Source organism: Bombyx mori, chromosome 3, assembly GCF_030269925.1.
Source record: "Bombyx mori chromosome 3, ASM3026992v2".
NCBI lineage: Eukaryota > Metazoa > Arthropoda > Insecta > Lepidoptera > Bombycidae > Bombyx > Bombyx mori.
The window spans coordinates 8,231,037-8,246,578 of record NC_085109.1 but is presented as its reverse complement, the minus strand read 5'-3'; the positions used below and the strand labels follow the sequence as shown (position 1 = coordinate 8,246,578).

General features: G+C 42.2%; 1 protein-coding gene across 2 annotated transcripts in view; it reads right to left on the bottom strand.

Moving 5' to 3' along the window:
• LOC101736686 (uncharacterized) overlaps positions 1-15,542 on the bottom strand; it is a 61,877-nt gene that overhangs the window by 4,472 nt on the left and 41,863 nt on the right. For both annotated transcript variants that reach the window (XM_004931793.5, XM_021351672.3), the window contains exon 3: positions 5,156-5,274. In XM_004931793.5, the coding sequence (XP_004931850.3) occupies positions 5,156-5,274 (119 nt within the window). The remainder of the gene's footprint in view (positions 1-5,155; positions 5,275-15,542) is intronic.

Genomic DNA, 15,542 nt, shown 5'->3' with positions numbered 1-15,542 from the left:
TCGCTCGCTTGGCTTTAGCAGATGTGTGTTTGTATTGTCTTCGATACTGATTTTTTAAATTAATTACATTTAGGAAATAAGTGAAGGGCTCACTTGGTTATCGGAGTTGATAGATATTAGATCGTGAATACCGTCATCATTTTTGTATAACGGCTGTCTCGTCCTTCAAATCGGAACATATGACAACGTCGCGGCATACATAGGCAGGGCGGTGGGCCCTAATTGTGCAATCTCACAATGCGCTCTATCACCAGTAAATGCCGGTTGACGACCACAATACGTTAGTGTAATATCATATCAAATTAATACTCAGAAATGAGATTGTTAATAATACAAATACCGGGAGATAAGGAATTACTGTTTGGATTCGAATTAGTTTGACTAAAAAACTGTCATATCAAGGGCTCAATAGAAGTGATAGTTACTAAAAAAAATTGCCTTTATAGGCAGACAAGGATAGGCAGATGAGTGGTTACCGTCGCCCCTGGACATTACCAATACCGTTGCCATTAAGTACTCTGCACAAGCTTCGTTTGAAGAAGCACAGGTCATGGCGCTAGCGATTTACTACCACAAAAAATGATTAAATACTTAGTTGGAATAAAAAGTTTATAGATTCGTATACCCCCTAAATAAGCTACATTAGTTAGAGCCATTTAACTAAGATTTTTTTTATTACAGCATATCATATGTTAAAATACAAAGACAATATATTATACGTATATCCACTTCCAAAAGGTGGCACGACATGAGAACCCTCTTGTCGTGGCCGCTGGAAACTACATGCCCGATCCTGAAGACCGAATGGTAAACCGTCGACGTCGCCCAAAGCACGTCATTACGGATCCTGCGGATCCATTAACGGTACTTTTAGGCACCACAAGCACCGGTCACCGTCCTCGTCGAACCCGTCGCTTGCGACGATGGGCTCGACGAGCGAATTAACCCATAGACACAGCCCACTGAGCTTCTCGCCGGATCTTCTCAGTGGGTCGCGTTTCCAATCCGGTGGTAGATTCTGCGAAGCACTGCTCTTGCTAGGGTTAGTGTTAGCAACACTCCGGTTTGTGCCCCGTGAGCTCATCTACACACGTTAGGGTGAAGCTAAAATAGCTTCTCAAGGCTATCAGCATAGGTAGGCAAAAAAATAATAATACGTATATCCTCAAATGCAGGCTACGTTGTCGAGTGAATTGGTTGTGAAATTGTAAGGGTTGTACAGTGTATCTATGGCGCGAGACAGTCACGCAACCCGTAAATAAAATTCGGACGGTGCTTTTCGAACGGTCTATGTGTCGTTCGGGAAAGTATCTGTTCCCTGGTCACGTTTTCCTGTTAGTAGGGCGTGAATCCGACACGTACTCGCACACTCCTAACGGTCCTGTAATACCGCTCGACCTACAAGGGTGCGAACTGATGGGACAGTTTAGGGTTTTTAGATGATGAATGGTGTGTACTAAAATTAATAATTTAGTATTAGTGTCTTTAGTGTCAAGTTTTATTGCTAATAAGATTAATTCGATTCGATAAAAATTTATAAATGATGACATATTTGGAATATAAGTATTATAATAACTACAAGAAATTGTTGAGAAAATATACGGCGTTTTTTTTTTTTTTTTTCGAACTTTCGATTTTTTCTTACCTCATTTTTTATTCATCTTTAACCTTCAAAAACCACGAAAATTCTAAAGTATTCAACCGCAACTGTTACACTTGACAAAAGTTTTTTGCATAATCATCGACTGATGCGTGATTATATTTAGACGCAGAGAGCGAACGTAAACTGCACACGCGTCTATATCACGGATTGGTATCAGCATAAAGACTCTAAAATATTTGAAGCGTCGGCAATAGTGAAAATGAAAATGATAAACCAGAGATTAAGGCGTAAAAACAAGATATGTTTTGGTAACTGACTCGCGAAACCTGACGAAAAGGTTTGACGACTAGGTTTTGCTATGTCAAATTTAAGTCTCATGTTAAAATTACGACCATATTCTCTGGAAATTAAAAAGTCTGCCCGTTTACATATTACCCTTTTAGCGTATTTTTTTGAAGTAGATTATATTTTGAACGACACGCATAGAATCTATACTAATATTATAAAGAGGAAAGATTTGTTTGTTTGTTTGTTTCGAATAGGCTACGAAACTACTGGACTGATTTGAAAAATTCTTTTTCCATTAGAAGCCGACATTGTCCCTGATGAACATAGGCTACTTTTTTTAATTTTTTTTATATATTTTTTTTTTGGTTCCATGTGTGTTTTAATGTTTCCGAAGCGAAGCGAGGGCGGGTCGCTAGTAATTAATATACAAACAATATGACAAATAGTCAGTTTTATCTGTTCTACTGCTTATATAATAAACTAGCCGTACTCGCCCGCTTCGCTGGGTATTTAAAATTAATATTATTATTTATTGTCATTATTATTAGGAAGTCCAACGCTCATCTAAATATTACCCTATCCATTAAGTACATGTATTTTCTACATGGATACCAAGTTTCAGGTCAATCGGAAGCATGGTTCAGTAGTTATAACGGAACATCCGTAAAAACCACTGTAGATAAATATTAGTATAAATACAGTCAACACTACTTATGTTTTACGTCGGTCAGCTTTTAACATGTAGGTAGGTAGCTTAAGTACTCTTGTAAACGAAAACATTTTTTAATTATTATGGTGTCCTAGCAACGGGACAGGTTTCTGGCGGTTCAGATTGGCGGTAAATTTTCTTTACGTAAAAAAATAAGAGCTTCGTAATAGAAAGTGCACCAAGGTTGTTTGTTGAGCGGCTGAAATAATTACAGGTCGGAGTAATTGCGAACTTTGAGTGCTTTTGGCGTTGGTTCAAATGAGTAAAACTAGTTTTCATATTATTATTTCAAAGTTTGACCTAGTTCGAGCGCGGCTTGTTAGGAAACAACCTTCACGTAATATATGTATGTTTGTTGGTTGATAACATTATATGTTTTGTGACTTAGTGCCTGTGACTTGGCATAATTTGAGGAATTATTAATTGAATAGTCATTCCTCGTTATGACTTCTTTCCTCGATAATCCTTAATGCTGAGGGTCGTGGCCTCTTCTAACAACTTTCTCCTGTATTATCCTGCGCCATTCCTGTCTATCCTCGGCTGTGTGGATAGCAGCGTGGACTGAAGTATTGAGAGTGGAGCGTATCTGGTCCGACCGGCGCATTGGACTTCTGCCTCTTGGCCTTCTTCCGCATACCTTGCCTGTTACGACCGACGTCACTTGATCTAGAGTCTGTATATTAAATGCGGCTTTCTTGGGAAAGTACACATGGTGGGGTCCCACGTTCTTCCACTGCAGTGTTTTTCGTTATGACTATATTCATTATTATTTTTTGCCCTTGTAGGCATACGAGCATACGGCTCACCTGATGGTGAGTGGTTACCGTCGCCCATGGACTTCAGCAATGCCAGGGGCAGAGCCAAGCCGTTGCCTACCGCTTAATACACTCCACAAGCCTCTTTTAAAGAAGGACATGTCATAGCGCTCGAAGATACATATTTTTGAATGATACATATGAATGGTGATGAATGAAAGTGATATGATGATACTCATGAATGATACTCATGAAAGATACATATTTTTTTAAATCACTCAAGCACTATTATGATAATGCAATGTTTATAAACTTCAAATCAATCTGATAAACGATTGAAGAATGCATAAAATACGGTATTTTCATAGATATCTATTTTTTTATTGTTTAGATGGGCGGACGAGCTCAAGGCCTACCTGGCGTTAAGTGGTTACCGTAGCCTATAGACATTTACAACGTAAATTCCTCCACCCAGCTTGACATATGAGTTCTAAGATCTCAATATAGTACAACGGCTGCCCCAATCTTCAAACCGAAACGCATTATTTCTTTATGGCAGAAATAGGCAGAATTGTGGTACCTACCCGTGCGGACTCACAAGACCTCCTACCACCAGTAGTAATCTAATCTAATTTAGGCATAGTTATTTATGTCAATAGAGTAATTCTATTGTGTAATATGGTGTATTTCATTACCACGAGAATGCCACGCTTTATTTCTTTGAAGTGTAGTTCGAATTGAGAGGTCGTCATGAATTACGGGCAGTTTAAGCAAAGTAGTGAGGGTGGGCTGCAATAATCGTTATCGCTAATGGAACGCGTTTAGCCGCGCCACGGACTAAAGTATTTCCCAAACAGTGAGTACGCTGCATTACAGAAAAAAAGTCTGTTCCACTCAAACTTAGGAAACAAGTTAACTCTATTTTGATTTTCCTTTTTTTTATTAGGCAGACGCTTAGGTAAGCAAACGAGCTTAAGGTCCACCTGATGGTAACCTTGTCTCTTAGACGTAAGCAATGCGAAAGGCCAAGCGCCTGCCTTAAATTCTTTTGGGATAACTACAAAACAAAGAGGGAACCGAAGTCTCTGCATGGACAGAGCTTTCAATTATAAATAAAACAAATTTTGGCTTATAAAAACAAAAGAGTTTCATTACATACGAGGTTCTGTATCAAAATACATGTGCTTTTCGATTACATAGCTATTTCGATTATTAAAAAAAAGTAGCAGTTCCTCGGTTTCAGGCAGCGATATTTAAATTTTATTTACGGAACGTGGTTTCTGGTTTTCGCAGTCGTCGGCGACAGTTCCGCGTCGCGATAGTGGTGCCACCCCGGTTTCTCGCCGTTTATCAAACCGCCAGCTTCGCGATTTCACCTGAGTCCAGGCTCCGCAGTTAATTGCGCAAAGCTCGGCTAATGTGCAACAAACATGATAAAAGACTTCCTAGTGACGTCAGCGCTTAATTTAATGTTTTCATTTTTCTTTGCCTTGAGCATCGCAATTTCCTTAGCTAATTTAATAACAGAACGACTCGTTTTTCATTTTTGTTACCGAATTTACATCTAGCCTTAAGAAATAAAATTAGATTGCTTAGTACTTAATTATAAATTTACTAGCCGTAGCTGGGCATTTAAAATTAACATTATTATTTATTGTCATTATTATTAGGGAGTATTTTCTACATGGATACCAAGTTACAAGACAATCGGATGCATGGTTCAGTAGTTATAACGGGACATCCGCAAAAACTACTGTAGATTTATATATTAGTATAGATATGACGTTATTAGAATATTACCTTCTAGTGCCTGCGACTTCGACTACCTTGCAACGCGATCGACGCCACCAACAGGGCTGCAACGTCCAGTAAGAAGAAGATGCGCTTCTTGCCCACCCTTCTTCTGGGAACATTAGCACCTGCAAAGAAAAAACAAATGTATTTAATGAATTTTATATAATTTTTTTAATTCATCCTGAGAACTTATCCAAGCTGATTTCCATCAAATTCCATTCTATACCAATACAGTCGTTTTGCATCAATGCTATCTATACATTTTTGTGGTAAAATTCTCAGAGTAATATTTTAGACAAAGCGCGATCTTCCATCTAAAACAATAAGGGAAACGAGAGTTCTTCACGGAACGTCGAGTACGAATTAACTAAATTAGAAAACTTTACAGGCCTTTCGGCGCCGGTTGAAAAATAGCTTTTAGACCAAAACTAATATTGCGTGTAGAAACAAAAGAGCAGAGTTGGTAACGAAGTTGTTTTGTAGAGCGGGTTTACAACCGCGGGCGATGGCGCGATGCTTGCTTGGAACAGGGCCGGCGGTGGTTCACGTTCCGCGGGCTACATCATCGATAACGTAAACCCGGCATCGTAAAATCGCACCGCGTTCCCAGACTTCTTCGCTCGATTGGCTCCTGGCGTTCCGCTCTCATTTTCTCCGCCCCGTCTCAGGCAATATTTTTTTTTTTTTCTAAAATGTTTTCCTGCTTTCGACAATATTGCTTCAGTTTCAAAGAAAGGCGGAGTCGACGGAGACGAAATCTCTTTCAGATTGAGTGAGCACACTAATGATCGAGTTCCGTGCGCAACCGATGACTGAAGGTGGGGACCAAGCAGGTATGTATCTACATAACTATATCCATTCAGAGTTTCAGACTGGAGATGTGCTTTAAAAATGTGCCCTTTTATTTGATCATTTCGATGGTCTAGTTAATGGATAACTCTTAAAATAAAAATAAAATTTTCATGAGGATATTAATAATTAACAGTGTACATTTATTTTAAACTAGCGATCCGCCCTCGCTTCGCTTCGGAAACTGTAATTTATTATTGATTTCTCCACTATTTAATGGATGTTATTATACATATAAACCTTCCTCTTCAATCACTCTATCTATTAAAAAAAACTGCATCAAAATTCGTTGCGCAGTTTTAAAGATTTAAGCATACATAGGGACAGATATAGGGACAGAGAAAGCGACTTTGTTTTATACTATGTAGTGATAAGACGATTATGATCATGGCGGATTTGTATCGATATATACGAAAATATGTATTATATAATAAAATATATATTACATACTCGTACATTCTCTGTAATTGTTTATGTTTGGAGCTAATAGTTAAGTGAAGTCTATTCCCGGCGGTATGAGCCAACTTTGCAGAGTCTATTATGAGTTTTAGTTAGATTTGTCTGCGTAATATCTTTGGAAAACAACGTTGGTTTTACTTTTATAAATGAAAAAAAAAAAACATTGTAGAATTATTTTTCGACAAATTTGTTACTACTGTTTTAAGTATTTGAGATAGGAGACAACGATGTAGATGTAGACTTTTATTTTGATGTTTGCCTTTTAAGGGAGGTTCTAGAATATTTTTATTAGTTTGTATTGCTGCGATAGACAGTCCATTTTTTTTTTTTTTTTTTTTTTTTTTTTTTTTTTTTTTTTTTTTTTTTTTTTTTTTTTTTTTTTTTTTTTTTTTTTATGATTGATAGTTTACTGGTGGCCCGAAGGTCTTTCCAGTTTCACCAGGACAGGTGGGCGAGCAAAGGCTCAGCCAAGAGGGGCGGGATTAGCTAACAACTGCCCGAGCGTCTCCGAAGGAGACCTAACAACTCAAGAGCAATTGCTTCGCGAATGAATCTACTACCGGATCGGAATCGCGACCCGCTGAGAAGATCCGGCGAGAAACTCAGCGAGCTGATTCATGGGCTAGGTTGCACGGCGAATTCTTTGTCGAGTTCGACGAGTACGGTTACCGAGGTCCCTAAGCCTGCTCCTAGTGTTAGAGCTGAAGGCGTCTAATGCAAAGGTTATTGGATCTGATGGATCCGTAAGAACGTGTCTAGGGCGTCGACGGTGACTGGCTCCTGCGTGATCAGGATTCGGCGAGTAGTCAGTGGCGGCAACGATAAGGCGATTATCATGACGCATGGCCTTATCGAAGTACCGTTCCGACGCTGACTTCATGTATTTCTGGATAGATTCGAGGCCCAGGTCGTCGTGTAGGTCAACGTTCCTCACGAACCACGGAGCTCCGACGGCTATCCTGCAAAAGCGGGATTGTAGAGATTGGAGGGTGTCTATGTGTGTGCGGGCCGCGTGAGCGAACACCACACTCGCGTAAGTCATGACGGGCCTTATGCAAGTTTTGTAAAGTGTCACCTTGTTCCGAAGGGACATTTTACTCCGCTTACAGATCATGGGGTAGAGTCTACCGAGAATAAACGCGGCACGGTCACGGACTGATTTTATATGCGGGCGGAATGTCATCGATGCATCCAGGGTAACCCCCAGGTACTTGACCTTCCTGGCCCAGGGTATGGGTTGTCTAAAGAGAGTAATCGGGGGTGTGAGATTCCTCCTCCTAATTCGGGAGGAAATCCGCGTGGAGCTTCTCCTCTGAAATAGCACCGTAGTACTTTTCGCTGGGTTGATGTCTATGCGCCATTTTCGGAACCACTGTCCTAGGGCTAGGGCTGCGCTCTGAAGCTTCTTCGCGATTAGGGACTTGTTTCTACTGGAATAGTAAACAGTCGTGTCGTCGGCGAATAAAGCTAAATGGGTCGGCGGCGACCGGGGAATATCGTTAACGAATAAGCTAAATAGGAGGGGTGAGAGGACAGAGCCTTGCGGGACTCCAGCTGTGAGAGGTCGTGGGGAAGAGCGGGTTCCCTCGACTCGATATCGAAAAGAGCGGTTCGACAAGAAGTCCCGTATGATGAGCACGAGACTATCCGGCACGCCCATGTTGAATAGTTTGAAAATCAAACCGTTGTGCCAGACTTTGTCGAACGCTTTTGCGACGTCGAAGAAGAGAGCTCCCGTGTATAACGGTTTTGGTCGATTAAGCCCCACAAGAATATGCTCCGTGAGGCGGTGCACCTGTTGAACGCATGAGTGATTTGTACGGAATCCGAATTGTTCATCGATGAGAATGCCCTTTGATGAGACGAAGTCTCTGAGGCGTTTGTAGAGCAGACGCTCATACAGTTTGCCTAGAGACATGAGGAGGCTAATCGGGCGATAGCTCGTCAGATGATTTTTTGGTTTACCGGGTTTATGTATGCCGATAACGTCCGCTTCTTTCCACACCGCGGGAAAGATACAGTTCGCCATAGCGGCATTGAAAATAGATGCCAACATCACGATGAGTTGGACGGGTAGAAGTTTAATAACGCGGTTGGATATACCGTCGGAACCGGGAGCCTTGCGGGGACGTAGGTCTTTGATCAAGTCTTTAACTTCCATCGGGGTGACGGGTGGTAACGCATCCGAGGGTGGCAAGGAGGCTCTGCGTTCTACCTCACTGTCTACTAATTCTACATGAACAGGGTCCACGTATTGAGTGCTGGGCGTGCACTGGGTTTGCAATGTATCGGCCAGCAGCTCTGCTTTTTCGTCATCATCGAACGCCGCGGGTCGGCCTGAGGGGCCTACGACGGGGGGCATAGTTACTACCGTATCCGATTTGAGAGTACGAGCTAAGCGGTAGTAAGACCTTTGGGAGGGCGCGAGTCCTTCTAAGAAATCAGACCATCTGGCATCTCGGACTTCAGCGATGCGAGACTTTACGTCGCGTTGTAGGGCACGCATTCGAATACGATTTTCCACGGTAGGATACCTGTCGTAGGCGCGTATCGAGGCGTTCTTAGCTCTAAGGAGTTCCCTAATATCGTCGGACAATTTGAAGCGGTGAAGGAAGTCCTCCGCTACAACTTGTTTCGATGACCTATCTAATGTCGAGGTGATGTGTGACGTTAAGATGTCTATGGCTTCAGCGGTATCCGGAGGAGACGGGGTAGAGTCCGAGCTAAACGGGAGCGATGGTGGATCAGATTCAGCTAGGCTGATGCCCAGCGTGTGCCAATCCACCACAGTCCTCGTGACGGGAACGGAATCGGAAGCGCGACCGAGTTTCATAACGACGGGACGGTGGTCTGAATCTAACTCTGAAACTACTTCGATCGAGTGTAAGCGCAGAGTTACGTTTTTTAATAACGCTATGTCGAGTATATCCGGGCGATGCGCGATATTTAGCGGGTAGTGAGTCGGGGTTAGCGGAGTGACGATATCGAAGGCGAGATCATCGACTAACGCGTCAAGCCGCCTGCCATTCGGAGTTGTGGTGTGTGAGTTCCACCTGATGTGTTTACAATTTAGGTCGCCCGCCAGAATGACAGAGCTCCCCATGCCGAGCAGCGCCTCGATATCACTGCTTAGAACGATCTTATCCGGTGGAAGATAAACGGACGCGATAACGATCGGCGCGTGTCCCGTCAGTGAGATTCGGCACACTGATGCTTCGATATTAGCGAGCGCGGGAGGATCGAGCGGGACGCAATGCAGGGCTCTTCTATAGTAAATGACGGTACCACCACCACGAGCAGAGAGCCTGTCGTTCCTGACCATGTTATAGTTCGCGATTTTAGGGTCACGGCGCGCGGGCTTAAGTAGGGTCTCCTGCACTAAAAAGATATCAATTTGATGGTCACGCAAAAAGTCAGAAACCTGATCACGTTGATTTGCGAGACCGTAAGCGTTAAAAAATCCTATCGTTACGGATAGGGGCTTTATTCTACTTATATACGCCATTGATTAGCGGCGGAGTGAGGGGAGGACGTACGTATTTAATGACGCGTATACGTCGGCGTATTCTTGCACAACGGCGATAAAGTGTTGTGCAGTGGAGGCAGCGCGAATGGCGTCGCCCAAAGCGTTAACGCGCTCAAAGTTAATCGACTGAAAGAAGTCGATCGCTAAAGCAAGATTGTCGGACGCGGACGGAGGGCAAGTCGCGGGAGAGGGACGAGTTGCGGGGGCGGGACGAATCGCGGAGGAGGGAGTTGTAACCGTGTTCGTGTACGGCAGTGGTTTCGCCCAAGCCGAGACACTGGGCACCGGCGCCGGAACGAACGCTGGCTTAGCCTGCGACACAGAGGGTGCCGAGGCTTTGATGTCTGGGCCGGAAGCTCGGAGGCGGTTTTGGCGGGCGACGCGGCGATTTATTTTCGGGGCTCGGGGGCATCCGCGGTAATTTGCGGGGTGACCCTGTGTTTGACACAGGACGCAGCTAGGCGGTTCCGTCGCGGTTTTTTGATCGCGAGTGCATAGGGCCGTGGCGTGATCGCCTAAACACTTGACGCATCGGGGGCGCGCGTGACAGTTACGGGAAGAATGCCCGTATAGTTGGCAGTTATGGCACTGGCTAGGTGTGCCTTTCTTGTGTGGGATTTCGACGGCGATTCCGGAAAGGCTACAGACCGTTCCGATGTTGAATATTTGCTTACCCTCGGGGGTAGGTTGGAGGGCGACGAGAACCATGTTATATGGCTCCCTTCCGCGACCTGTGTGCATGCGGTGTACGGAGTTAACCGGTAGGCCTTGTTCGAGAATGTCGGCCTTGACGAGCTCGGCATCCAACTCTTTAGGGATGCCACGTATGACGGCACGGAGTTCGCGCTCCTCCTGGAGCGTATACGTGTGGAAACTTATACGCTCCTTACGGAGGTAAGAAGAGAGGGCCCTATGGTCGTCGGGTGTTCGAACCTTAATTTGAATGCCGTTTGCGAGGTTACGGGCATTCGTGAAGTTGATATTTTTTACCTTAAGGGCCAGGGAAACTCGATCCCAAGCTGCCTTCTCTTGGAGGACTACCGGGGGAGGAGTCTGGGTTTTATTTTGTGCCACCGGACGTGGCGATGGAGTGGCACGGGCTGGAGGGGCAACGGGAGCCTGAGGGCGGGGGCGCGACGCGTTCGCGGCTTTGCTAATTTTAGCGGCCGCGGGAGCTCGAGACTCCGCGGCACGCTTCTTACCCTTTTGTACCAGGGTGAATCCATCCGTCGATGAGGCGGGGGCGAGGTCGACCGCCATCTCCGAGTCAGAGTCGGAGGACGAGGAGGCGGGCGCAGGTGACCTACGAGCAGGAGTTTTGGAGAGTGCGACGGAGGTCGCGGATGATCGCGCTGCTGGAACGGTGACAGTCCATCTCACGGTCCACCTTATTATATATGTATTAAGAGCTCAATGAAGTCCTTCGTGGATTCCGTCATCTAACTTAAATGTAAGATCGAATTGGAAATTGAAACCATTGCCTTTCTCTTTAAACGACAACGCACAAGGAAGATAGGATCATTATAGTGGTATCGAGCGAGGTGAGCTTGCAACATGCATAACCCTTAAGATATAATATAGATATAATACAGAAGACTAGGAAAGTTTGGATATGGGCATACTGCTACTACGGGCGGATAATAACGAAATACAAGCAGCATATCAAGGAGATTAAGATCACGTTTCCGTATCTTGAATAGTCGTTACCCGCGGCTTCGCCCGTATGGTCAAGGAAAAGTGTTAGTATTTTTTTCTAGTGTCACGACATTTTTCTAATGATAAACTTCATTTTTAAGAAATGCTTATATGGGTGGATGAGCTCACGGTCCGCCTGGTGTTAAGTGGTTACCAGAGACCATAGACATCTACAATGTAAATGGCGCCACCCACCTTAAGAGAAGAGTTCTAAGCTCTCAGTTTTAAAAATACAACCTTTCAAACCGAAACGCATTACACACGTCACGTGTTGGGCTAGGATCATCAATCAATCTGTTTATTTCTACAGCAGTAATTCGTTTGGCTGTGAAGCTGTTATAGAAAGAAATTGTGACTTCGATTTCAAGGTTGATGGCCTTTTATATGTCTCTATACCAATACCAGGTGGGGTCACCCTTCTGGTGCAATATTTTTTTTGGTATTCCCCAACTGTAAGCAATTCAGTTAAAACTTTTAAGACCAACAACTATTATGCAGAAAACAATTGCAAGTGACATCTCTATTTAGAGATCATAATGCTGTTTTTACCGAACAAATATCGATATGAAAAATCATTGAGTGTGACAGTGTCTTTTTTCCGTGTGATTATTCTCTAAGGTACTTCTTTTTACAATAAGTTTATTTTAAAATTGTCATTTGATTTAGATATTATGTAATAGGCATAATGGAACTGATGTTGTTTCATAGCATTATTTGGTTACTGAACTTTTTATATCGCAAATGTAATTGGTTTTATTTGTTGGCTTTCGAACTTTCGATGTAGCTGCTGCGATACCGGATCTCATCAGGGCCGAGTTGATAGTCACGTCCCGACACTCGAGAGCAGAGACCACTTGACAGTTCGCGTCAGTGCTCGCCACTGGTGCATTTAGTGCTCTACCTCCGTGTTGTAACGAAGATAAATCGTATCTAGAATTATTATTAGGCACCTAATTAAAAGGCGTATATTTTTTTGTGTGTTTTTGTTGATGAATAAACAACTTCGTGGGTCAAGTGATCTGAAGCCCATGTGTTATCTTCTATATATATAAAAATGAATTGCTGTTCGTTAGCCTCGCTAAAACTCGAGAACGGCTGGACCGATTTGGCTAATTTTCGTCTTGAATTATTTGTCGTTGTAGTTGTAGATAAATATGAAAATTCTCGGAATTAAATAAAGTTTAGGTCTTTTATTTATCGATTGAGGCACTTCGAAGTCTGCCGGGTCAGCTAGTCTTAATATATATTTCTTCTGAGCGTGTGTTTGTCACTGAACTCACTTCCTAAGCGGCTGGACCGATTTTAATGAAATTTTTTGTGTACCTTCAGGTGGATTCGAGAATGGTTTAGATTTACAAATCAGCCTGGCAGATGGCGCTATAGTCGGTATCTAGGTTATTTATCTTTCCTAGAAATAATTTATGTGGCAAAACAACGTTTGCCGAGCAAGCTAGTTTTTTTTTATAAAAATATATTTATAGTTTAGATGAGACCCTTTATGTGAGAGTGCACGTTTAATTTTCGGCGAAGATAGGTTAGACGGTGACGTCGACTGGTACGGGTTATATGATGACGGCTTAATATGTACATTAATTTCGAATTCGTTTCATTAAATTATTATGGTTGTCAAATTCTGAATCTCACGGCGGATTAAAAGAAAAAAAAATGTTCGGCATTACCCATCGATATCTAAAGTAAATGACAGGTCTATAAATGTTAATCGAAATGATGATATAGTTGTTAGACAGAGCGCATTCATACGAATATAAATGTTAAGATTCAATATATTATTCGCTTAATAAATATGGGAATTAAAAAAATATGTTTTTTTAATGTAAATAATCAATTGAGTTGTTGCAATGTTGTTATTTCTAGCTCGTGATGTATTTCCTTGTCCCGCATCGCACCGAGAGTCGGCGCGGCGTAATTGGATTTAGTCTGGACTACGAATACGACGTGAGGATTACCGCTTTAAGGGATTTGACTACGAACCTAACCCCTTGGAAAAGTCACGAGGACCGCTTCCCGTAATTAGTTTAATATTTGATTTCTGTTTGAGAAACTTGAATAAATATAAATTTACACAAATGTGGGAAAATAAAGAGAACTTTTGCCTGAAATTTAGTTTTTGTATGGAATTAACTAACTAATAGACTACCCGTAATCAGGACAGCGCTCGAGAAGCTGCGCAAAATATTGTCATCCCAATTACAAAGACAGTCTCTTTGACCAGTCTGTGTTACCAGAGATGTTATACGACAGTGAGACGGGTTAGTTTACTGTAGGTCTTATTAAATGGCTCAAAGTCACCCAAAGAGCATTATGGTTATGAGGGCTATGGTTAGAGTTTCCTGCGATATCGCGATATTAGGAATGACGAGATTCGTAGGAGCACCATGATAAGCGACATAGCCGGAAGGATTAGTTGTAGCAGGATTACACGTTGATGAAATTTATCAGTCCGTTACTTATCAGTTTATATTATAATATAGCCATAAACATGAAACTGAAAAAAAAAGTTTTTGCTTAAGTGAAACATGTCCCACTTGCTTAAGCTTAAGCCTAAATTAAAATTCGTTACTTTTGAATCTTTATCTCGTTAATCTCGTTAATTTTTACATCTAATTTGTAGTATTATCTATGTCAAAGCAATAACTGTGACGTCGGCAATGCTGACGTCACACTTTTTAAAAACATTCCGTCAGCGTCCCTCCTCCGTCATCTATATATCTGTGCGATATCGGACTTAACGCCGTTTATTTAATGCTGCATAAAAAATAGATTTAGATTGGTTGAAAAGATAAGCCCATAGGTCAAGGTTCAGCTAAATCGTAAATTCAATTGTCAATAAATTAAGATATAAAGTAATCAGAGTTATTAAAAGGTTTTTAGTTACTGATAAAACATGGTAGGTACATCTGTTTTGTCAATTATTTCCAAGACAAAAATTGTGTGAACGATAGATGAAAATTTTATATCTTTGTGTGAGTGACATTTACTCAAATCTAGTACGTGTTTTATTTTGAACTGTTTGTTCGATTAAATATGTTTATTTAGGTCACTTGTCGCTTGTCTGAAATTGATGTGTGATGAATACAAACTGTTGTGAAAACAAGCTGTCGCCTAAGTGACTAGCAACGAGGCTATGATATAGTGGAAGTTGCTCAATAGTTTAATATTTCTGTAGTATCGGAAGGTTGTAGGTCTATGAATGAGCTGACTGATTTCAACACGAAACTTATTTTTATGATATTTTTGATGACAATATTTACCTATAGAAGCTTCACGGAGCTCTCTTTGAAACAACGTATTTCGATTCACAGGTCCAGTAAATTTTGCTATTGGTTTTGAGTGCACTACATCATCACACACGCATGAACGTAAATCAATATGCGGAATTCGGTATAAATACGAGTATTTTAGCGCTTCATCCACGACGTCTGTTTCCGGAACGTTTTGTGTCAAAATTTAATTAAGCCGAACCGAGCCGGTAAACGAACTGTGGAGCCACCGGCTAGAATGTCGCGCTCCATTGCCTCTGATTACACCTGTGCTATGTACAATATGCAAATTGTCTAAAATTTACTTTGTCGTCGTGGCCTAAAGGATAAGACGTCCGGTGTATTCGTGTTGAGCGATGCACCGGCGTTCGAGTCCCAGGCGGGGGTGCCTATTTTTATAATGAAATTCGTATTTTACATCTGTTTACGAATACTGTTTCCACGTTGAAGAAATATCATCACGTAATAAAAATCAAATTCCAAAATTATCGAAATTACTGATGGTATGGCGTATTGTGAGACGTCACGGGTAAGTACCATCACCCTGCCTATTTATGCCAAGAAGCAGTAATAAGTTTCGTTT